This window comes from Drosophila nasuta, chromosome 3 (genome assembly GCF_023558535.2).
Source record: "Drosophila nasuta strain 15112-1781.00 chromosome 3, ASM2355853v1, whole genome shotgun sequence".
Classification (NCBI taxonomy): Eukaryota; Metazoa; Arthropoda; class Insecta; order Diptera; family Drosophilidae; genus Drosophila; species Drosophila nasuta.
The window spans coordinates 18,776,872-18,799,954 of record NC_083457.1 but is presented as its reverse complement, the minus strand read 5'-3'; the positions used below and the strand labels follow the sequence as shown (position 1 = coordinate 18,799,954).

At 33.9% G+C, this 23,083-nt stretch overlaps 5 protein-coding genes and 1 long non-coding RNA gene across 7 annotated transcripts; all 6 read right to left on the bottom strand.

The window, feature by feature from the left end:
- Nucleotides 1-350: 350 nt before the first annotated feature.
- On the bottom strand, nucleotides 351-4,062 carry LOC132789833 (G protein alpha q subunit-like). Its single transcript, XM_060798124.1, has 8 exons — nucleotides 3,806-4,062; nucleotides 1,585-1,769; nucleotides 1,373-1,527; nucleotides 1,182-1,310; nucleotides 989-1,118; nucleotides 769-925; nucleotides 588-695; nucleotides 351-508 (listed from the first exon to the last, which is right to left on the bottom strand). The coding sequence occupies exons 1-8, from the start codon at nucleotides 3,921-3,923 to the stop codon at nucleotides 426-428; spliced, it is 1,065 nt and encodes a 354-aa protein (XP_060654107.1). The 5' UTR covers nucleotides 3,924-4,062; the 3' UTR covers nucleotides 351-425.
- Nucleotides 4,063-7,055: 2,993 nt separating this feature from the next.
- LOC132792831 (putative trypsin-6) lies at nucleotides 7,056-8,839 on the bottom strand. Its single transcript, XM_060802328.1, has 3 exons — nucleotides 8,280-8,839; nucleotides 7,625-7,895; nucleotides 7,056-7,554 (listed from the first exon to the last, which is right to left on the bottom strand). The coding sequence occupies exons 1-3, from the start codon at nucleotides 8,708-8,710 to the stop codon at nucleotides 7,261-7,263; spliced, it is 996 nt and encodes a 331-aa protein (XP_060658311.1). The 5' UTR covers nucleotides 8,711-8,839; the 3' UTR covers nucleotides 7,056-7,260.
- A 1,573-nt stretch (nucleotides 8,840-10,412) lies between these two features.
- On the bottom strand, nucleotides 10,413-12,095 carry LOC132789944 (G protein alpha q subunit-like). The gene is made up of 8 exons (XM_060798293.1): nucleotides 11,930-12,095; nucleotides 11,574-11,758; nucleotides 11,362-11,516; nucleotides 11,167-11,295; nucleotides 10,983-11,109; nucleotides 10,761-10,917; nucleotides 10,580-10,687; nucleotides 10,413-10,504 (listed from the first exon to the last, which is right to left on the bottom strand). The coding sequence occupies exons 1-8, from the start codon at nucleotides 12,045-12,047 to the stop codon at nucleotides 10,422-10,424; spliced, it is 1,062 nt and encodes a 353-aa protein (XP_060654276.1). The 5' UTR covers nucleotides 12,048-12,095; the 3' UTR covers nucleotides 10,413-10,421.
- A 2,725-nt stretch (nucleotides 12,096-14,820) lies between these two features.
- LOC132793904 (uncharacterized) lies at nucleotides 14,821-17,130 on the bottom strand. Its single transcript, XM_060804061.1, has 2 exons — nucleotides 16,406-17,130; nucleotides 14,821-15,101 (listed from the first exon to the last, which is right to left on the bottom strand). Exons 1-2 carry the CDS (start codon nucleotides 16,962-16,964, stop codon nucleotides 14,821-14,823), a joined length of 840 nt encoding a protein of 279 aa, XP_060660044.1. The 5' UTR covers nucleotides 16,965-17,130.
- A 780-nt stretch (nucleotides 17,131-17,910) lies between these two features.
- Nucleotides 17,911-18,251, bottom strand: LOC132789042 (uncharacterized). The gene is made up of 3 exons (XR_009632674.1): nucleotides 18,146-18,251; nucleotides 17,992-18,073; nucleotides 17,911-17,938 (listed from the first exon to the last, which is right to left on the bottom strand). It is a non-coding gene; the product is annotated as an uncharacterized LOC132789042 (long non-coding RNA).
- A 263-nt stretch (nucleotides 18,252-18,514) lies between these two features.
- Nucleotides 18,515-21,160, bottom strand: LOC132790377 (G protein alpha q subunit-like). Of its 2 annotated transcripts, none has more exons than XM_060798874.1 (8): nucleotides 20,906-21,160; nucleotides 20,353-20,537; nucleotides 20,145-20,299; nucleotides 19,950-20,078; nucleotides 19,763-19,892; nucleotides 19,544-19,700; nucleotides 18,692-18,799; nucleotides 18,515-18,613 (listed from the first exon to the last, which is right to left on the bottom strand). In XM_060798874.1, exons 1-8 carry the CDS (start codon nucleotides 21,021-21,023, stop codon nucleotides 18,531-18,533), a joined length of 1,065 nt encoding a protein of 354 aa, XP_060654857.1. In that variant the 5' UTR covers nucleotides 21,024-21,160; the 3' UTR covers nucleotides 18,515-18,530. The 2 variants fall into 2 exon arrangements, with proteins under 2 accessions (XP_060654857.1, XP_060654858.1); XM_060798875.1 differs by having other exon boundaries at nucleotides 19,766-19,892.
- Between the last annotated feature and the right edge of the window lie 1,923 nt (nucleotides 21,161-23,083).

The window sequence follows — 23,083 nt, the reverse complement described above, 5'->3', positions numbered from 1 at the left end:
ATGTTACTAGGAGTCTTAGTTGCTTTGGCTGACAATCTGGTATATTGTGCCGTCTACGGTATATTTTAATTGTGGTACTATATCGATATACCAAATATACCATTTGGTATATTTTTAGTATGTTTACAGTATATTCGGTATATTTTTAGAAAAATACTTACTTGTTGTATATTTCAATATACAAAAGGATTTTTTGCACTTGTGTTTGTACGCAAGAGCTGCAAAAGTTTAGCCTAGTAAATTTATCGAGTATAAATTTTAATATCGAAAAGTATGATCAGACTTAAGAACTTAATAAAACGATTAAGGCCGTTGAATACGCTGTATAACCAGAATCCATTTGTTTTTATGTTATTTATTTGAACTATGGATTTTACAAGTACATAGATTACTAATGGAATTATTTCCTAACGAAATTATTTATTTTAATATATGTTTAAGGATTCTAATAAATTGCTCATTATCGTATCTTTTACAGCGGCGAAGACGAGTGTTATGTTATGAGTATCTGTTATATTGAATAAAATTGATTTGCAAAGTAAGTCTAAGTGTTATATTTAATTAAATAACAACATATATGTACTTGCCCGTAGCGTTTGTGTAATGACAATAGAAGGCCCTCTCTTTGTCTTCGATCAAACTAAGAAACATGTTCCGAATGAAGTCACGGGCTGCCTCTGAAACGCCCTTCGGTCCTATTTGCAAATTTATAACAAAATAAAAAAAAATAGTTATTAACTGTCAACACTATGAAATTATTGTCCTTACCATCCCCATAGAAAGGATAATAGTCCACCAAATGATATTTCTTGATTTTCTCCTCAAATTGATCTATCTTGTTAAGAAATAGAACATACGCTGTTTTTTTGAACCAGTGGGAATTAAACATGGTTTTAAATAAAGCTTTCGATTCCTCCATTCTATTCTACAATATAAAAAGTATTTCACAGCAAACTAATTGAATAAATGTCAGTATGTTTAAGCTTACAACATTTTCGGATTCAAACAAAGGTTGATAGTACCCGGAAATTGCGACGAAAAATATTATAAGGTTTACATTCTCGAAGCAATGTATCCATTTCCTTCGTTCCGAAGGCTGTCCACCTACGTCAACCATACTGCAATTTATTTGTTAGTATTGGATCGTATTTGTTATGTATTTGTTAGATATGGTAATATACCGGATTACAAATTGTTGCATTTTAATATCGTATTGAATAATTCCAGTTGTCGGAGAACGTACTCGCAAAATATCCTGTTCACTCGGTATATAATCCGCCTTTTCAATTCGTTCTATTTCATTGAGAAAGCTGTGTAGATAAAAAAGAAAGCAATTAATTTTTTAAACTCTTGACTTTAATGTTTTACGAACTATTCTGCAGAATCCATTAAATAATATTCGTCTCGACGACTGTAACACTCCTGTATCCCAATATCATTCCAAAGACATTTAATGGCACTCAAATAGGGATCTTCCAAGGTCTCGATTGTTTTTAAAGGAACTGACGAAACGAGCTTAGCGCGATCCTGCAATTAAAATACAACTTTATTTCAAAATTGGAAAGAATATTGTTCACGTCTTACAATATTTTCATCATCAATATAGGATATTTTGAGTTCTTTTATAGCCTTGATCATTGACTGCATAGCCATGAATATGTTTTGGTATACCATCTTAGTGAAGAAACGCATCTCTTTGTCCGAAAACTTATCTTTATTTATAATGCGCATTTGTTTGAGAAATGTTGTTTTTCCTGATTCACCCGTACCTGAGAACATAAAATTAAAACTAATACCTCAACCAGAGTATTAAACGTATGCATGTGACTAATAAATATATGTGGTATATTTAGTTTACATATTGGAATAAATATATAAATAAATATACAAATATTAGAAAGATATTTTGGAATGGTACCGATAATTGAATTGAATTGATTAAACATTGTATTAGTCACTATTTATTGAAAGATAATATGGGTTATTAAGATAATAATATAAATTATTTGCACTACTAGTCCGAATAAATGTTTTTTCAGGAGCTAAACAAAACAAGTAAGAAAGTTACAGTCGAGTGTGCTCGACTGTGAGATACCCTCTACCGATTTTGAATAAAAGAAAAATATTGCGGTATAGTATAAATATACCAAATTGTATATTTGGTATATCGATATAGTACCACATTCATAATATACCATAGACGGCACAATATACCAGATTGTCGGCCAAAGCAACTCAGACCCCTAGTAAGTAATGCCCATACAAAAGTATTTCTTTAATAACTTCCACAATTTTTATCTGATCGCATCCAAATTTTCAGGAATCACAATTACTATAGTTGTTGGTTTTATATCTATATATGTATATAAAAGAAAGTCGTGTTATGATAGACCACTTATAAATCAAGAACGGCAGTACAGATTTGAGTGAAAATTGGTAGAGAGGTAGCTTAGAGCCAGGAGACGGACATAGGATACTTTTTATCCCGTTCGACAGCGCGAATTATACTCCACCGAAATGGCTGTACTTATAGTAATGAATAACAGTAAGTAGGCTGTGAGCGTATCGTATCATATATTTATGTACGATATTATGTATACACATTTATCTACAGTAAGCAAAGCCGCGAGCATGACGATTTTTTTCTCATCAAAAGACGAACTTATCAACAATGTATTTCAAAACATTATTTCTATCTACAAAAATAATGAATGGATGAGTGAGCGAGCAATTTTAGCGGCTAAGAATAAAGATGTAGATGACCTTAATTGCATAATTCAAAATAAGATCATTAGAACAATGCATTCATTTAAATCTATTGACTGCGTCACAAATAAAGATAAAGCCACCAACTATCCAATTACATTTTTAAACTCTTTGGATGTGCCTGGCTTACCACCGAACTATTTACGCCTAAAGTTTGGCTCCGTAGTAATCATGCTTTGAAACATAAACCAACCAAAACTGTGCAACGGTACGCGTTTGGTGGTTAGAAAATTGATGAACAATGTAATTTACACTACGATAATGATAGTAAAATTTAAAGGTGAGAAAGTTCTTATTCCCGATAATCCCAACCGATATGCCTTTGAATTTAATCGAATTCAATTTCCGATACGTCTTGCATTTGCAATGACCATCAACAAATCACAAGGTTTGTGGTTTAAATCTAGAACATTCATGTTTTTCCCATGGTCAATTATACGTGGCAAGTTTATGGGTCGGAAGTTCATCTGCGTTGTTTGTTTTTGCGCCTGATAATAAAACAAAAAATGTCGTCTATCACAAGGTGAAGAGCAACTTATGTACTAAAATACAGAAAAAATATTGAATGAAATGATACAAAAAAAAACAAACTGCTTATTTATTGTCATAAAGTTCGCCGGGTCAACTACTATAAATATTTGCAGCTCTAGCTTTAAAACTACGTTATTCGATTTTTGTTATTTGCGGGGGTGGAAGGGGGCGTGGCAAAAATTTAAAACAAACTTGATCTGCGTGCAAACAAATGATGTCGAAAAAAATTATAGTTCTATCTATTATAGTCTCTGAGATCCAGTGTTTCATACGGACGGACGGACATGACTAGATCGTCTCGGCTGTTGACGCTGATCAATAATATATACACATACTTTAAAGGGTTGGAGATGCCTCCTTCTACCTGTTACATACATTTCCTGCCGGCACAATGTTATAATACCCTTCTACCCTATGGGTAGCGGGTATAAAAAATAGATATGTATATATATAAATGTGTATATGTTATGAAGTACTGTTTTTCATGAGATATAAATGTTATACTTGCCCAGCAATAGGAGTTTCATAACATAGTCCATTTTCTTTCTGTCTTCTTTGATAATTTTCTCAATCTCCTTGTTTATTCGCCTGCTTTCCTTCTGATCTTCTGATAAGCAACATGACATGACAACTGGATAAAGACGCTTATTGCGCACACCTTCGCTTGTCGATAATCAAAGTATACATATATGTAGCACTTCAGTTACAATTATTATATATAAGAAGCTTCTTATTCGCAAAAGGCACCCATCTACTCTTGATGATCCGCTGTCAACTACTGAGCAATATTAAAATCTACTATATACAACACAATTTATTGTGGCTTTTTAGTATAAATACCTATATGTATATATATCAATATGCGGGTGAGGAACAAATGCACTTTGCCTCGCTCTAATTCAAATTAGAATCATGATTAAGCTTAAAGAGTTAGACGACTGCGATATACCCTTAATGAATCTACTAATATAGCATTAATATCTTCAAATTAAGAACAAATTCTTGTCGATTGTTTATTTTTCCGCCTACATTTGTCGACTGGAATTGCAGAAAGTTTAGCTTTGACTTTTGACAAATTTTGATCGTACTCGGAAATTGCCACCAAAAATACATTTACATTCTTGAAGCAATGGATCCATTTCTTTCGTTCCGAACGCTATCCACCTACGTCAACCATATTGCAATTTATTTGTTAGTATTGGATCGTATTTGTTATAATAGATATTGTTATATGGCAGACTATAAATTGTCCAATTTTAAAGTCGTATTCTTCGATTATATATAAAGATAAAAAAAGACTTCTAGTACTAAAATGACAATAATTTAAATTTAAATTCGGTATAGAACTAAAATAATATTTAGTTTACCCATCAATAAGATTAAGATAACTTTCTTCAAATCAATTTCATTGCTTATTCGTCCCTTTTACTTGGTCTTTTTATATGAGTTACATGGCATGATTACTAGAAAAAAGGACACTTATTTGACCGATTTTCAATTAATAACAAATAGAGCTTCAGTAAGTGGTTTTTTATTCATAAACGAGCACCCAACTACTCTTGATGTTTCGCTGTCAAGTACTGAGCAATATAAAAAGTGACCATATAACATGCAACACAATTTGTGGTTTTTCAGTATAAATACTTTTACACACACAGTATGCGTGAAAAGAACAATAAGTATTTTTTTCGCTCTAACTTCATTTAGAATCATGTTATATCCTAAATAAATATTAAATACTAATATCACATGTTCTGGTTTTTAGTTTCCAATTACAATATGTAAAATGGGAATTATTCAGAATCGAAATACTTACTTTTTTTAGAAATTCAACGAAAATTATGAAAAACTCTTCTTGTTTGTTTTATGTATGTTTTATTTAATTTTCTGTAAAATATTATCATTTGTTCAATGTGTCCATGCGATAAATAAATGTTTAATTAATATCAAAATAATAACTTTACAAAACACATTTCAAAAAAAAAATTTGTATGCACTTGTTTGATTGACAAACAAGCATCAAACTGGATAAAAATCTATTCGATTTGTTAAACAAAAAAAATAATCCTATATTATTTGGATTTGTTAGTGACTATTGGTTTGTTTTCAATGTTACTGACGTTAGTTATTATGTATTTCGAAAGAGTTTTCATTTCTCGATTTCTTCAATTAAATAACAGATACAAATACTATATTAATTTAATATATTATATAATATATTTAATATAATAATAACAATTTCGTGTTGTATTCCAAATAACCGAATCGAAAACAAATATGCCAAAAAGGTTATTTCTGGTGGCCTTTTCTTATTTGTTCACTCCAGAACATTCAATTGACTATAAAAAACTCGTACTACATCTTTTGCAAAATACATACATACATGTTAATTATTTGTTTTGAAATAATAACAAAAAAATATATTTGATTATGATTCCGATTGGAATGGTTCTTTATTGAAATCAAATTAGAGACTAAAAACTAATTCTGAAGCTAGCCCTATATAAAGCTGTGAGTTTCAGCAGCGGCGTTGACAGCGCTGCTTCTGGTTGGCGAATTGGGGCAATGCTCGATGTTCTTGGAACAGCTTGCATATAGCATGTGGCGGATGTGTTGGGCAACTTGGTTTTGGGTCTTCTTGGAATATTTCAGGTGCACTCGGGGCGTGCAGGAAGTTGGTCGGACGCTGAGTCTGCATATTGACCTTCGTAATGACTTGAGTTTCGTAATGTTTTGTGTGTTAACTCTTCCTCCTCTAATTCGTGCTTGTCCTCAAGCCATTTATTTAAAAAAATATGGGATGTTGTTGAATTGAGGCAGTGGGGTTTTCTGTAAATCCTTTTGCGTGAGGTCCTAACGCTGTTATCAGGATGACACCGAAGAGCGTTAACATTGTAATGCTGTTGACCATGAAGTGCGTCTGTAAGTATTGCAGCATGTTGGTGTTATTGATAGAATCCTTAAACGTTCAGTCTCTTCGGATATTATTTGTAAGATTGGCACTTCTGGTTGCATAATGACTGGCTCCATAGAAAGCTACTGTCGAGTGCGCTCGACTGTGAGATACCCGCTACCCATAGGGTAGAACAGGTAGAAGGAGGCATCTCCGACCCTATAAAGTATATATATTCTTGATCACCATCAACAGCCGAGACGATCTAGCCATGTCCGTCTGTCCGTCCGTCCGTATGACTTGTTACTTGTTTGTATTGAATTCGTTAGGGAGTTCGATATGGACGCAAGTTTGTTTATTATAACCTGTTGATTATTATTACTGATAAGATTATTGATATTTTCCTCTAACATGACGAGATCGTCATGATCTGGGCTGCCACAGTTTCTTCAGATCAACTGCCTCTTAGTAACTGTTACTCAACAGCTGTGCAGAACTTAAAGGCACTGTTACTGATAGCTTGCTAAGCATTTCGGTGTAAAAAGGTCTTGCCAAAAATTAGACCGTTCTAAATTAACAGCATGTGCTGTTTGCCCGTAACAGCGGACTTGTATGTATGTTTATGACTAGGCAGGGACCAACACTTTAAGGGGGACGGTCTGATTAGTGGACAAAAAGTGCCTACCACATTTGTGAATGTGTGTGTGTGTATATAAGTGTGAGCCATTCCAAATTCTATCTGCCACTAGAGATAACATTATATTGCGGTTTGCATAATTATGGGATTAACAGCGTCTGTTAAATGTCTGCTAAGATTCTGCACAATAACTGCAATGAATAAATTAAGTATACGTTATCCACGTAGTACGGTCAAATTGGCATTTTATTTCCTAGAGTTTGAAAGTTAAACTAAATGAATAAAACACATCTAATGACAATAGCGTAAAATATGATTTACATGCACATGGCACACAACAATGATGCCAATAGCACATTCATATCATCGGGATATGCAAGGAGCACATCATGGACAATGCGATCAAATGGAGTCTATAAGGAGATGCCTTAGTTTAGCTGCGTTTGTTAGCCGTATTGCGGGCTATCCATTCCCGATAATGGTAGACATCGGTATACACTCCGGCCGAGTCCGGCTCGCCGCAGCCAGTGCCAAAAGAAACTATGCCAACCACTTTGCCGTCGCACATTAGCGGCCCTCCCGAGTCACCTTGGCAGCTGTCGACCTCGTAATCATTGGCATTGGACGCACATACCATTCCCTTTCTGAAGCCAGCAATTTTGGAGCACCTCGCGTTCGTATTGATAGACACGTCACCATTCACGGCCTCGTCTGGCGTGGGTCCATACTACATAGTATGGAGAAAGCCATCAGAGAAAGTTTCAGAGATACGCTTCGCACTTTCTCTTTAAACCCACCTGAATCACTGTGCCCCAACCAACGACTGTGCACAACAGTCCAGCCTTTGGATCCCGATCAACTATTGGTATAATCGTGGCGAAAGTGTCGTCTAAGCGAATTGACTCCTTCAGTCGAAGAATGCCAATGTCGTTGGGATACTTTGGGTAAGAGTATTTGGGGTGCGCTCTCACTTTATTCACATTTAGTTCTTGCGTGTTTTCCGTTTTGACCAGGCGACTCGGGGTGCCAGCTACGACCTTTAATCGATTGGGTCGCAGTTTAACCCCACTGTAAACGTAAGGAGCTGCTTAGGTTCAACCATATTTGAGATAATATAAAAACATGAGTTTGCTAGCTGAAGTCAAATAACTGATTATCCTGTCTTGTTCCTTACAATGCCAGAATAATTGATTTAGACATCTTTTTTGATAAGAAGAAGTCTATTGAGAGGAGATCAAATTTAGAATTTATGGCGAATTTGTCTTGTTTTTTAATCAGCATAAAATTGTGTAAGATCTAACTTTCAATCGCCTTGCTATTCAACATTCTTCTAGCACAATTTTGGTTTGAATTATATCTTAGTTGAGAATAAAATGTAATGCAGCTCTACTCAACCTTAATGCCAAAGACCTCAACTAACTCTATACACACATATGTTGTTTTTAAACATACTACTTGTTGAATAGACAATGCGCCGCAGTCAGAATAGTCTTCGACGATATTATTGCGCCACCGCAGAAGTGATTGTCTCCGAAATATTTTCGCTCTTTGTCGTATCGAATCGAAACAACGTATTTAACGAGAAGATTATTTTCCGGGCGATATCCGCCGGTTACCAGAAAACGAAAATCGTCATCATCATTGATGTCGCTCAAACTCGGATTGGAATATTCTCTGGGTTGTAGGCGTTGTTTCTTGTGTTTCAGCCGATGCTGGATAAAATCGCTTTGAAACTGTAGTTCATCTACGGTCGTCATCTCATTGGCACTGTCTTCATTATTCGCTAAACGCTTTTGTCGCAGATTCCTCGAGACAGTATTCATCGGATCGCGCTTGTGGGATTTGGTGCAATTCCCAATGCAAATCATCGCAAGAAGCAGCATTCTCCGCGCAATAATGTATTAGTAAGATAGTGAAAACAATAAATTTTGAGGTATACATTTTGTGAATTTTCTTTTTGACAGTCAGCCTAAAGCAATAATGATTTCGATTTCTGGCAAATAAAAGGGATTTGCTCAGAGACAAGTGAAGAGACAACACTGAGCCATAGGCGTAATGAAAACTTGCTCACGCTGTTGTTGTTCGCATTTTCACTCTCCATGTTTTAAGTGGGTTTCCCTGTCCATCGTAGCGTTGGTTATTGTCTATAGAAATACCCTGTGAATGTTATGATTTGATGTTACTTTTATGTACGATTCTCCTTCCGAAGAATACCTCTAATGGTCGCTTTTTTGGTTGTGGAGTGAAAAGAGTAGTTATATTCGTATATGGCTCTATCTAGAAGTTCTTCAAAGGTTCTATGGTGATTTTCTTTCTGTAAGCATCTAATTACTTCGGAAAGTATCGAATGGAACCTTTCTACTTGTCCGTTAACCGTACTCTTATATGGTGGCGCAGTGTAAATTGTGATATTTAACTGATCCTCAAGCATGAACTTTATAGACCTTGAGTTGAGAGATTTCTCATTATCTATTATAACGAACTTAGGAACTCCATAGTAGAAAATAATGCCCCCAAGTGGTGTTCGAATGTCTTCTATTGCTTTCGAATTGATTATCCGTGCCTGTGCTAGTTTTGAGAATTTATCTATTGCTGTAAGAAGTAAATGGCCTTTGGTTGAGTAAATGTCGATTTGAATAATGTGACCGGGGTATTCTGGTATTGGAGTTCTTTTCAATTCTAGATTAGGGGGATGTCTGTCATATTTAGATTCCTTACAAATTTAGCATTGCCTTACTATGTTGCTTATTATACCCGCTACCCATAGGGTAGAAGGGTATTATAACTTTGTGCCGACAGGAAATCTATGTAAAAGGTAGAAGGAGGCAACTCCGCCCTATAAAGTATATATATTCTTGATCAGCGTCAACAGCCGAGACGATCTAGCCATGTCCGTCTGTGTGTCTGTCCGTCTGTCCGTATGAAACACTGGATCTCAGAGACGTTTGCAGATCAAGTTTGTATCAAATTTATGCCACGCCCACGTCCGCTCTCGCAAATCAAAAAAAATTGAATATCAAGCGTAATTTTAAAGCTAGAGTTACGAATTTTGAATAACTATAGTTGTTATGATTCCTGAAAATTTGGTTGCGATCAGATAAAAATTGTCGAAGTTATTAAAGAAATACTTTTGTATGGGCAAAAACGCCTACTTACTAGGGTTCTTAGTTGCTTTGGTCGACAATCTGGTACATTGTGCCGTTTATGGTATATTTTGAATGATGTACTATATCGATATACCAAACATACCATTTGGTATATTTTTAGTATTTTCGACTTATTTGGGTATATTTTAAGAATAATATCGCAATATTTTGCTTTTATTTAAAAAAGGGTGGCGGGTATCTCACAGTCGAGCACACTCGACTGTATCTTTCTTACTTGTTTGCACTTGTGTTTGTAGGCGAGGGCTTCAAAAGCTTAGCCTAGTAAATTCATATAGAATAAATTTTAATTTTCAGATCTAAGAAATTAATGAATAAAACGAATTTATTTGATTTTATATTATTTATTTGAACTATGGACTTTACAAGTACATAGATTACTAATGGAATGGATACATAAAGAAATTATTTCCTAACGAAATGATTTATTTTAACATATGTTTATGGAGTCTAATAAATTGCTCATAATCGTATCTTTTACAGCGGCGAAGACGAGTGTTATGTTATGAGTATCTGTAATATTGAATAAAAATGATTTGTAAAGTAAGTCAAAGTGTTATATTTAATTAAATAACAACATATACTTGCCCGTAGCGCATGTGTAATGACAATAGAAGTCCCTACCGCAGAAATTGTTCAAACTAAGAAACATGCTCCGAATGAAGTCACGGGCTGCATTTGAATCGCCCTTCGGTCCTATTTGCAAATTTATAACAAAATAAAAAAAAATAGTTATTAACTGTCAACACTATGAAATTATTGTCCTTACCATCCCCATAGAAAGGATAATAGTCCACCAAATGATATTTCTTGATTTTCTCCTCAAATTGATCTATCTTGTTAAGAAACAGAACAAACGCTGATTTTTCGAACCAGTCGTATTTAACTATGGCTTTAAATAATTCTTTCGATTCCTCCATTTTATTCTACAATATAAAAGTATTAAACAGCAAACTAATTTAATAAATGTCAGTATGTTTAAGCTTACAACCTTTTCGGATTCAAACAAAGTTTGAAAGTACTCGGAAATTGCGACGATATATATTATGAGGTTTACATTCTCGAAGCAATGGATCCATTTCCTTCGTTCCGAACTCTGTCCACTTACGTCAACCAAACTGCAATTTATTTGTTAGTAATTGATCGTATTTAATATAATAGATATGGTAATATACCGGAGTACAAATCGATCCATTTCAATATTGTATTGATTGATTCCAGTTGTCGCTGAACGTACTCGCAAAATATCCTGTTCACTCGGTATATAATCTGGCTTTTCAATTCGTTCTATTTCACAGAGAAAGCTGTGTAGATAAAAAAGAAAGCAATGAATTGTTTAAACTATTGACTTAATTCAACGTTTTACGAACTATTCTGCAGATTCCATTAAATAATATTCGTCTCGACGACTGTAACACTCCTGTATGCCAATATCATTCCAAAGACATTTAATGGCACTCAAATATGGATCTTCCAAGGTTTCGATTGTTTTTAATGGAACTGACGAAACGAGCTCAGCGCGATCCTGCAATTAAAATATAACTTTATTTCGAAATTGGAAAGAATATTGTTCACGTCTTACAATATTTTCAACATCACTATAGGATATTTCAAGTATGTCCATAGCCTTGATCATTGACTGCATAGCCATGAATATGTTTCGATACACCATCTTAGTGAAGAAACGCATCTCTTTGTCCGAAAACCTATCGCCATGTATAATGCGCATTTGTTTGAGAAATGTTGTTTTTCCCGATTCACCCGTACCTAAGAACAATAAATTAACACTAATACCTCAACCAGCCTATTAAACGTATGCATGTGACTAATATCTAATAATAATAAAATAATAAAAAAATAAAAAATAATAATAAAAAAATATATGTACATTTATGTTAAGAAGCACCGTTTTACATGAGATATAAATGTTATACTTGCCCAGCAATAGGAGTTTAATAACATAGTTCATTTTCTTTCTGTCTGCTTTGATAATTTTCTCAATCTCCTTGTTTATTCGCCTACTTTCCTTTTGTTCTTCTGATAAGCAACATAACATGATTACTGGATAAAGACGCTTATTGCGCACACCTTCGCTTGTCGATAATCAAAGTATACATATATGTAGCACTTCAGTTACAATTATTATATATAAGAAGCTTCTTATTCACAAAAGGAACCCATCTACTCTTGAAGATCCGCTGTTAACTACTGAGCAATATAAAAATCTACTATATACAACACAATTTATTGTGAATTTTCAGTATTAATACTTATATATATATATATCAATATGCGGGTAAGGAACAAAAGCTTTTTTATCTCGCTCTAACTCAAATTAGAACCATGATTAAACTAAAAGAGTAAGACGACTGCGATGTACCCTTAATGAATCTACTAATATAGCATTAATACCTTCATATAGTACAAATTAAGAACAAATTCTTGTCGATTGTTTATTTTTCCGTCTATGTTTGTTGACTGGAATTGCAGAAAGTTTAGCTTTGACTTCACATTTAGTAAATTCATTGAACTAAAATCTATTTTATGTTTATTCTATTTATTTCAATTATAAATTATATATATTTATAGATCACTAATGTAATGGATTTATGATGAACTATTTGTTAAGATATTAGTTGATCTAAAAATACTCTTTTGGTGTCCAATATATTATTCATAATCAAACTGACTGGTCCCAACTTTCTTTATCTACGAACTTGGATATAGCGGTTGAATTTTTTTTATTCTATTTTGAACTCGCTATTTGATGCTTGTGTTCCATCAAGTATTCCACATTTGTCTGATAAACCCTTATGGTTTACTAAGAAATTATCGAATTTAAAAAATCGTAAGTCGAGACTTTACAAAAAATTCAAGGGAACTGGCTCCTCTTTTGATTTTCTCCGCTATTCTGTTGCTCCAGCTGCATTTCGCACTCATAACAATGAGTGTTATAATAATTATTTGACTAGGTGCAGAATAAGATTTCAGCGTGATCCAAAGCGATTTTACGACTTCGTTAACTCGAAGCGTAGATCCGCGTCATCACCAGCATTTATGTCTTTGGAGAATATGACAATATCTAATGGTCATGATGTTGCCGATTTATTTGCGGACTTTTTCCAAACGACATATTCTGTCCCAAGTTCTCAAAATTCCTTTTCTTATCCTTTTCAGTTAAATTCATCTAATTGTATTTTTGGTCCTTTAATTACTGAAAGCTCTATTTTAACGGAACTATTGGCTATAAAACCTGTTTTTTCGGCTGGTCCGGATGGAGTAACTAGTTGTGTGCTAAGGTATTGTGCTGGTAGTATCTGTAAACCGCTCATGTTTTTTTCCTAAAATCTGGAAAAAATCATACATTATACCTATCCTAAAAAAAGGGAGCAAATTTAAAGTTCAAAATTATCGCCGTATATCTAAATTGTCTGCGATTCCGAAAGCATTTGAAAAAATTATAACTTCTCAACTGCAACATCTGTGTAAATCTATAATTTCACCTTACCAACATGGGTTTGTGAAGTCTAGATCCACTTATACATACTAACTTATTGGAGTTCTCTTCTATTGTAATTAAAGGATTCGAGAATAAAATGCAAACGGATGTCATTTACACCGATTTTAGTAAGGCTTTTGACTCTGTTAATTATCACTTCTTACTGTATAAGCTTAATGTTATAGGATTTCCTCATAGCCTAATTGAGTGGAGATCCTCATACCTTTCCAACAGAATTCAGAATATTTATTATAATGGTTTTGTATCTAAATGTGTCCAAGTCACTTCTGGTGTGCCCCAGGGCAGTCATTTGGGTCCTGTATTGTTCATTTTGTTCATAAATGATCTTCCTTCTGTTATTGAGCATTCCCGTGTACTTATGTACGCCGATGACGTTAAGCTTTGCCTGACATTTAATGATAGTCTTGCGAGCTCACTGTTACAATGTGACCTTAATCGTCTAGAATCTTTGGTGCAGAGTAAATATGTTACATCTCAACTGCAATAAGTGTAAGTTTATGACCTTTTGTAGGGGTTCTTCCCAGTTAAATAACTATATGTTATATGATACTCCTCTTGAGCGAATTGAAGGTGTGAATGACTTAGGGGTTCTGCTTGATGCAAAACTAAAATTCGATATGCATATTCTGTCTGCTGTAAATAGGGCTATGATTTATAAAACGCTGGTCGAAAGAGTTCAATGATCCCTATATTACTAAGACTTTGTACGTCTCACTGGTTCGTCCTATACTTGAGTAAGGATCTCTTGTCTGGAATCCCCAGTATAGGGTTTATCAAGATAGGATTGAATCGGTGCAGAAACAATTCTTATTATTTGCTCTTCGTAGTTTAAATTGGAATCCTAATATTAGATTACCACCGTAACGCAGTAGACTTTTATTACTAAACCTTCCTTCTCTTTCTGACCGACGAACTATGCAAGGTGCTGTTTTTATACAGAGACTAATTAACGGTGAAATAGACTCATTAAAGCTGTTAAGTCAAATTAGTTTTGCAGTTCCTGTCAGGATCACTAGGAATTTTCTTCCTCTTCTCATTTCACGTAGATCTACTAACTATGCTTGCCATAATCCCTTCCGTATTCTGTGTGTGAACTATAATAATCTCAATAACGTAGTTTGCTCTAGTAAATCTATTTCTTTGCTTAAAACCTTATTATTAGCTTATTTATCGAGTATTTAATTGTTATTTATCTTATTATACATATATTCTAACATATTTTTAATCTAATTTAATTAGCTGTCCAGCGTCTTTTAATATTTATACGCGGTTTTAGTTTCAACGTCCAAATAAATAAAAAAAAAATCTTTCACTGTGTCGAATAAATGTGCATCCGCGTGCATTTGGAGGGGCAACGAGCGTATGCGTTAATTCTCAATGATTGGGGGAAGAGATGAAACACGGTACATGGATTGGCAAGCATGGTGGATAGCTTGGATAGCATTACCTGATACTCGGTATCGTCGTACTCAATGACACGTATGGTATCGCCAATTTCAAAGCTCAGTTCATCGACATCTTCCTTAACGTAGCCGTAGGTCGCCTTCACGCGATATAGCACACCAGGTGGCAAATCAGCTGTGTTGGCATCTGTGAATTGTGAAATTGCATTACGGTTAATATGTTGAGTGCAGAACAATATTATGAATTATTATTTGATTTACAGGTGTACCGCACATCCGCACATAAACATATTATACTATAGATAATTATCATAATAATAATAAGTATATTCAATGCGCAACTCAATTTTTAGTGAACAAAACGCAAAAGCAAGAACACAACTTGCTGTTAATTTCGGTGGTAAGTTCGCAGCCCTGCGCATGGGTTAGTCAGTTTTTTTTTATTTTTTTTTTTGGTATTTTGCTTGGCTAGTATTACGACGGTAAATTGGTGTAACTGGCAATACAAAAGACTTAAGCAACAAACGTGCAAGCGGTGTTTTTTTTTTAAATTTTTTTTGGTTATTGTTGTTGTATTTTTTGATCGGTGATCGTATGATGAGATGACTGAAGACAACTTAAAGCTATGTACTTGTATGCAGTAACCTAAATACGTGTCTTAGCCTTAGCCACCTGCAACCATTTTGTTGTTTATCAATAAATATTACAACGTGAATGACAATTTGCTACAAACAATAGAAGTAGATAGAATGTATATACAGGCATAGAATGATGAATGGTGAATGTAATATAAAAATATGCGATGTAAGCACTACAAAAAAGTGATTTTTAAAGTAAACAATTGCTTACATTAAAACACTTCTTATTTTTCGGTATTTTTTATGTTTGTAATGAAACAGGGCACCACTTAAATACTTATTGGGCCAAAAAAAAAACTGCCCAAGAATCAACCACAAATACTTTATAAGTACAATACAACAATACTATATCACAGCTTTCCCCTTCGGACTCGCACATGCTTAGATACTTTTGTTTCGATACGTAGTTTGTGTGGTTAAAAGAGATATGTATGAATACAGATACAGACATCATTACAGAAACTGAAGCTTAAATATGAAATATACAGAATAGACAAGCCGTTGCTGTCAGCCGATCATCGGCCTCTAATCAGGCACCCAGTGAAATTGGTGTTTGGTGTGATTTATGTTTATTTGTATTTTTGTTTTTGTTTTTGCACTACATTTATTTAGTTGAAGGTGCCCAAAACAGAGACAACAAACGACAGACAGAGAGAAAATGCAGACAGACCCAGTTTTGGAATTTGACTTCCGAAGATCGTTGTAGAGGAAGGAAGACGCTTACTCACCCTTGGGTACTTCGTAGATGCGTTCGTCGTCATCTTCGAAGGGATTTTTATTATGCTGCTAACAACTGTTTCTGTATCTGTAACTGAGTGCGTTGTAATTGTGTTTGTTGTTGTTGTTTCTTTACCTAGTTTCTTTTGCTTATGCTCCTCAAGCGAACTCGAATTGCCATTGGCACCCAACTGACCATCCGGCAGTTCTTTTGGCTGCTTTCCCGGCTCTTTTGCTGTGCTGCTCGCTGGCGCTGAATTCGAGCTGTTGCTGTTGCTGCTGTTGTTGATCGCTGCTGCTGTAGCTTCTTCTTCATTATTGTTGCCATTCACTGTTTTTGTGGCTGTTGTTGTCGTCGTCGTCGTCGTTGTTGTTTCCTTGGCATCTGCAATCACTTCACGAATCGTCTCCTCTGTCTTCACTGTTGTGGCTGCTGTTGCCGTTGCTGTTGCAGCCACTGAATTGGCATTCGGACTGCTTGGCTCAGTGGTCTCCACAACTTTGTTGGTGGTGGTCGTTGTGGTGATGCTGGTGATGCCATTGGCAACAGCCGCTTCGATTGCTGCTCTGGCCACCTCCTCGGCGCTCGGCTTCTCCAGCTGCGGTGCGGGACTGTGTGGTAGCTCTGGGAGCTGCGACGACTCTGGCGTCGGTTCTGGTGTTGAAGAAACTGAATCAAATCGTGGCTCAACCATTGAAGAGCTTGTGGATGTTGCTAATTGTTTTTCATACGAATTTGCATCATATTTTTTGTTTGTTTTATGTTTGTTTATATTTGCATTTATACGTTGATGTTGGTTTGTTGTATGCTTTGGTTTAAATGTATATATTTTTTGTTTGTTGGTTATTTCATTCGCGAATTTTGTTTTGTTTTGGGTTATTATCATCATTCCAACAAAAACATTACAATTTAATTCATAAAAAAAGAGAAAAAGTAAAAAATATAACTGAAGACATGCATGTTACGGGTTTTTAGGGACAACTTCAAATTTAGAACATTTTTTTCGAAAATGTTGCCAGAAGTTTTCTGGATTTGAAAACAAGGGTAAAAAGCGATATCATGCAACATTCCATTTGTTAATGGGTCTTGGCCACGTTTTGCTTTAAACACGCGGCAGTCTAACTGAATGATATCAAAGAGTCATTAAAGAGTTCTAAGCCATTCTACAGTTGTGTATTTAATTTATTCAACAACAACCTCATAAACAATAAATTAACTCGATGACCGCATTATAATTGATTCAAAATACAAAAGGCAAGTTTTTACATGGAATGTTAGGAGAGCCCGTTAACAAAGGGAATGTTTGCTACAAAAGTTATCAGAATTAGTTGGCGACAACTAAAAAATCTTTATAAATTGCCAAAAACTAAAAAAAAAAAAGATCAGCATTTGCCATCGAAATTTTGCATAAAATCATAATATTACGGATATTATAATAGTGCATGTAATAATAGATAGATAGATAGATATATAGATATGTATATAACTTAGATATTGTGTATAATATTAAGTTCTTTGTGATATCATTTACATAAATCAAGATATAATAGTTGAGAATTTATTTTACACTTTGGCGATATGTAATGCGATTTTTTTTTTTTGTACAGTTTTGAGCAATTTATAAGTTATATTTTGTTGGTGTTGGGCTCGATGTCTTGATGGGATTTACTAAAGTAAATAATTGGATTAATATTTGTGTAAAGATGTTTCAACTCAATTACTTGTTTGTTTGCGCAGCGTATTTGAGCCGTGTCTCGATTCTGTGGCCAACTTGTCAACAATTGCCTCAAGTTCCGAATAGATCTGCAATTGAAAGTAAAGTTCAAGCTTATTATTGCTCTAATCGTAGCTATTCTTTATGCATATTATAACAACCTTAGCCGTCTCATTGTGGAACACTTGTTCGGTGGCGAACAATGTCTGCAAATTGGTCACCAAAAACAATATTCTCGAATCGTAGAGGGTGATAAAAAATTGTTGCTAACAAGTTGCATATTTCAATACTCCAAATGATTTTTTGCACTTGTTCTTGTGGGCGAGGTCTTCAAAAGTTTAGCCTAGTAAATTCATCGAGTATAAATTTTAAAATCTAAAAGTATGATCAGACCTAAGAAATTAATAAATAAAATGATTAAGGACGTTGAAAACGCTGTCTAACCAGAATCTATTTGATTTTATATTATTTATTTGGATGCATTTTGAAAGTACATAGATTACTCATGAAATGGATATATAAACAAATTATTTGATATGATTTATTTTAACATAGTTTAAAGGATTCCAATAAATTGATCATAATTTTATCTTTTAATGCGGCGAAGACGAGTTTTATGTTAGAAGTATCTGTTATATTGAAAAAAAAAAATGATTTGCAAAGTAAGTCAAAGTGTTATATTAAATTAAATAACACTATATACTTGCCCCCAGTGCATGTGTAATGACAATAGATGTTCCTCTCGTTGTCGTTGTTCAAACTAAGAAACATGTTCCGAATGAAGTCACGGGCTGCCTTTGAATCGCCCTTCGGTCCTATTTGCAAATTTATAACAAAATAAAACAAGTAAGAAAGCTACAGTCGAGTGTACTCGACTGTGAGATACCCGCTACCCATTTTGAATAAAAGCAATATATTTTGCGGTATTATTCTCAAAATATACCGAATATATTGCGAAAATACTAAAAATATACATAATGGTATATTTGGTATATCGATATAGTATCGCATTCAAAATATACCATAGACGGCACAATATACCAGATAGTCAGCCAAAGCAATTGAGACCCCTAGTTAGTAGGCGTTTTTGCCCATACAAAATTATTTCTTTAATTACTTCCACAATTTGTATCTGTTCGCAACTAAATCATAACTACTATAGTTATTATTGTATACACCAAAATACGCAACTCTAGCTTTAAAATTGCGGTTGTTATTTTTTTGATTTGCTGGGGCGGAAGAGGGCGTGGCAAAAATTTGAAACAAACTTGATCTGCGTGCAAACATAACAAATGCTGTCAAAAAAATTATAGCTCTATTTCTTATATTCTCTAAGATCCAGTGTTTCAGACGGACAGACACACAGACGGACATGGCTAGATCGTCTCGGCTGTTGATGCCGATCAGGAATATATATACTTTATTGGGTCGGAGATGCCTTCTACTACCTGTTATATTCATTTCCTGCCGGCAAAAAGTTATAATACCCTTATACCCTATGGGTAGCAGGTATACAAATTAGTTATTAACTGTCAAGACTATGAAATTATTGTCCTTACCATCCCCATAAAGAGGATAATAGTCCACCATATGATATTTCTTGATTTTCTCTTCAAATTGATCTATCTTGTTAAGAAACAGAACAAACTCTGATTTTTCGAACCAGCGAGAATTAACTATGTTTTTAAATAAAGCTTTCGATTCCTCCATTTTATTCTACAATATAAAAGTATTAAACAGCAAACTAATTTAATAAATGTCAGTATGTTTAAGCTTACAACCTTTTCGGATTCAAACAAAGTTTGAAAGTACTCGGAAATTGCGACGATATATATTATGAGGTTTACATTCTCGAAGCAATGGATCCATTTCCTTCGTTCCGAACTCTGTCCACTTACGTCAACCAAACTGCAATTTATTTGTTAGTAATTGATCGTATTTAATATAATAGATATGGTAATATACCGGAGTACAAATCGATCCATTTCAATATTGTATTGATTGATTCCAGTTGTCGCTGAACGTACTCGCAAAATATCCTGTTCACTCGGTATATAATCTGGCTTTTCAATTCGTTCGATTTCACAGAGAAAGCTGTGTAGATAAAAGAGAAAGCAATGAATTGTTTAAACTCTTGACTTAATTCAATGTTTTACGAACTATTCTGCAGAATCTATTAAATAATATTCTTTTCGACGACTGTAACACTTTTGTATGCCAACATCCTTCCAAAGACATTTAATGACACTCAAAAAGGGATCTTTCAAAGTTTCGATTGTGGCACAGTCAATTAACGAAATGAGCTCAGCGCGATCCTGCAATTAAATTACAACTTTATTTCGAAATTGGAAAAAATATCACGTCTTACAATATTTTCAACATCACTATAGGATATTTCAAGTTCTTCCATAGCCTTGATCATTGACTGCATAGCCATGAATATGTTTTGGTACACCATCTTAGTGTAGATAAGCATTTTTTCGTCCGAAAACCTATCGCCATGTATAATGCGCATTTGTTTGAGAAACGTTGTTTTGCCCGATCCAGCCGTACCTGAGAACATAAAATTAAAACTAATACCTCAACCAGCGTATTAAACGTATGCATGTGACTAATGAATATATGTGGTATATTTAGTTTGGATATTTAAATACATATACCACAAATATTATAAAGATATTTTGAAACGGTATAATTATTATTAATTATTTGAATTTTATGCCGACAATTGAAATCACTGATTAAACATTGTATTAGTCATTATTTATATAAAGATAATATGGGTTATTAAGAAAATAATATAAATTATTTTCACTACTTGTCCGAATAAATATTTTTAGGAACTAAACAAAAATATATATGTATGTATACATGTATGTTATGAAGCATCGTTTTACATGAGATATAAATGTTATACTTGCCCAGCAATAAGAGTTTAATAACATAGTTCATTTTCTTTCTGTCTGCTTTGATAATTTTCTCAATCTCCTTGTTTATTCGTCTACTTTCCTTTTGATCTTCTGATAAGCGACATGACATGATTACTGTATAAAGACGCTTATTGCGCACACCTTCGATGGTCGATAATTAAAGTATACATATAAGTAGCACTTCAGTTGCAATTACTATATATAAGAATCTTGTTATTCACAAAAGGAACCCATCTACTCTTGATGATCCGCTTTCAACTACTGAGCAATATAAAAATCTACTATATATAACACAATATATTGTGGTTTAAATACTTATATATATATCAATATGCGGGTGAAGAACAAATGCATTTTGTCTCGCTCTAACTCAAATTAGAATCATGATTGAACTTAAAGGGTAAGACGACTGCGATATACCCTTTATGAATCTACTAATATAGCATTAATACCTTCATGCAAATTAAGAACAAGTTCTTGTCGATTGTTTACGTTTGTTGACTGGAATTACAGAAAGTTTAGCTTTGACTTCACACTTAGTAAATTCATTGAACTAGGATCTAATTGAAGTTTATACTATTTATTTCAATTATAAATTTGTTGGTTGTCCGCATTTTGTCGCTTTGCCAAGTACAGTTATTGCGGGGCGACAGCGAGACGCTGTCGCCGAGTGTTGTTCGATGGCTCAGGCATAGACAGTAAGACGATCGAGAGGGCAGTGTGCTCTAGAATTCGCCTGCGAAAGCATCGAAACTCGGCTCGCGATAATGAATAAACAGACTTCGGTAGAACAGACTCCGACATGTCTAATAAATTATTCATAATCAAATCTTTCACTGCGTCGAATAAATGTGAAAGGCACGTGGTATCTGTTAAGTTGAACTGAATTAAATCTATGTATGTGCAAAGTAAATTAATATTACAAGATTTACTTGTTAAGAAGAACAGAAGAAATCCAGATTTTGTGAACCAGTGTGAATTAACTAAGGTTTCATTCGGAAATTGCGACGAAACATAGTATAAGGTTTACATTCTCGAAGCAATGGATCCATTTCCTTCGTCCCGAACGCTGTCCACCTACGTCAACCAAACTGCAATTTATTTGTTAGTATTAGATCGTATTTGTTATAATAGATATTGTGATATAGCAGACTATAAATTGTCCAATTTTAAAGTCGTATTTTTCGATAATATATAAACTAGATTTCTAGTACTAAAATGACAATAATTTAAGTTTATAATTGGTATAGAACTGAAATAATATTTAGTTTACCCATCAATAAGATTTAGATAACTTTCTTCATATAATTTTCATTGCTTATTCGTCCCTTTTACTTGGTGTTTTTATAGAAAAAAGGACACTTATTTGACCGATTCTCAATTAATAACAAATAGAGCTTCAGTAAGTAGTTCTTTATTCACAAACGGGCACCCAACTACTCTTGATGTTTCGATGTCAAGTACTGAGCAATATAATAAGTGACCATATAACATACAACACAATTTGCGGTTTTTCAGTATAAATACTTATACACACAAGGTATGCGTATTTTTTTCGCTCTAACTTCATTTAGAATCATGTTATATCCCAAATAAATATTACATACTAATATCACCTGTTCTGGGTTTTAGTTTCCAATTACAATATGTAAATTAGGAATTATTCAGAATCGAAATACTTACTTTTTTAGGAATTCGACGAAAATAATGAACAACTTTTCTTGTTTGTTTAATCTATGATTTATTTGATTTTCTGTAAATTATTATCATTTGTTCAATGTGTCCATGCGATAAATAAATGTTTAAATAATATTAAAATAATAACTTTACAATACACATTTCAAAAAGAAATTTGTATGCATTTCGGGTTTCTGCGTTACTCATTTTGATTGACAAACAAGCATCAAACTGGATAAAAATCTATTCGATTTGTTAAACAAAAAAAATAATATAGGAGAATGGATTTGTTAGTGACTATTGGCTTGTTTTCAATGTTATAAAGCTGACGCTAGTTATTATGTATTTCGAGAGAGTTTTTATTTCTCGATTTCTTCAATTAAATAACAGCTACAAATAATATATTAATTTAAGTGAATAATAACGATTTCGTGTTGTATTCCAAATAACCGAATTGAAAACAAAAATGCCAAAAAGGTTATTTCTGGTGGC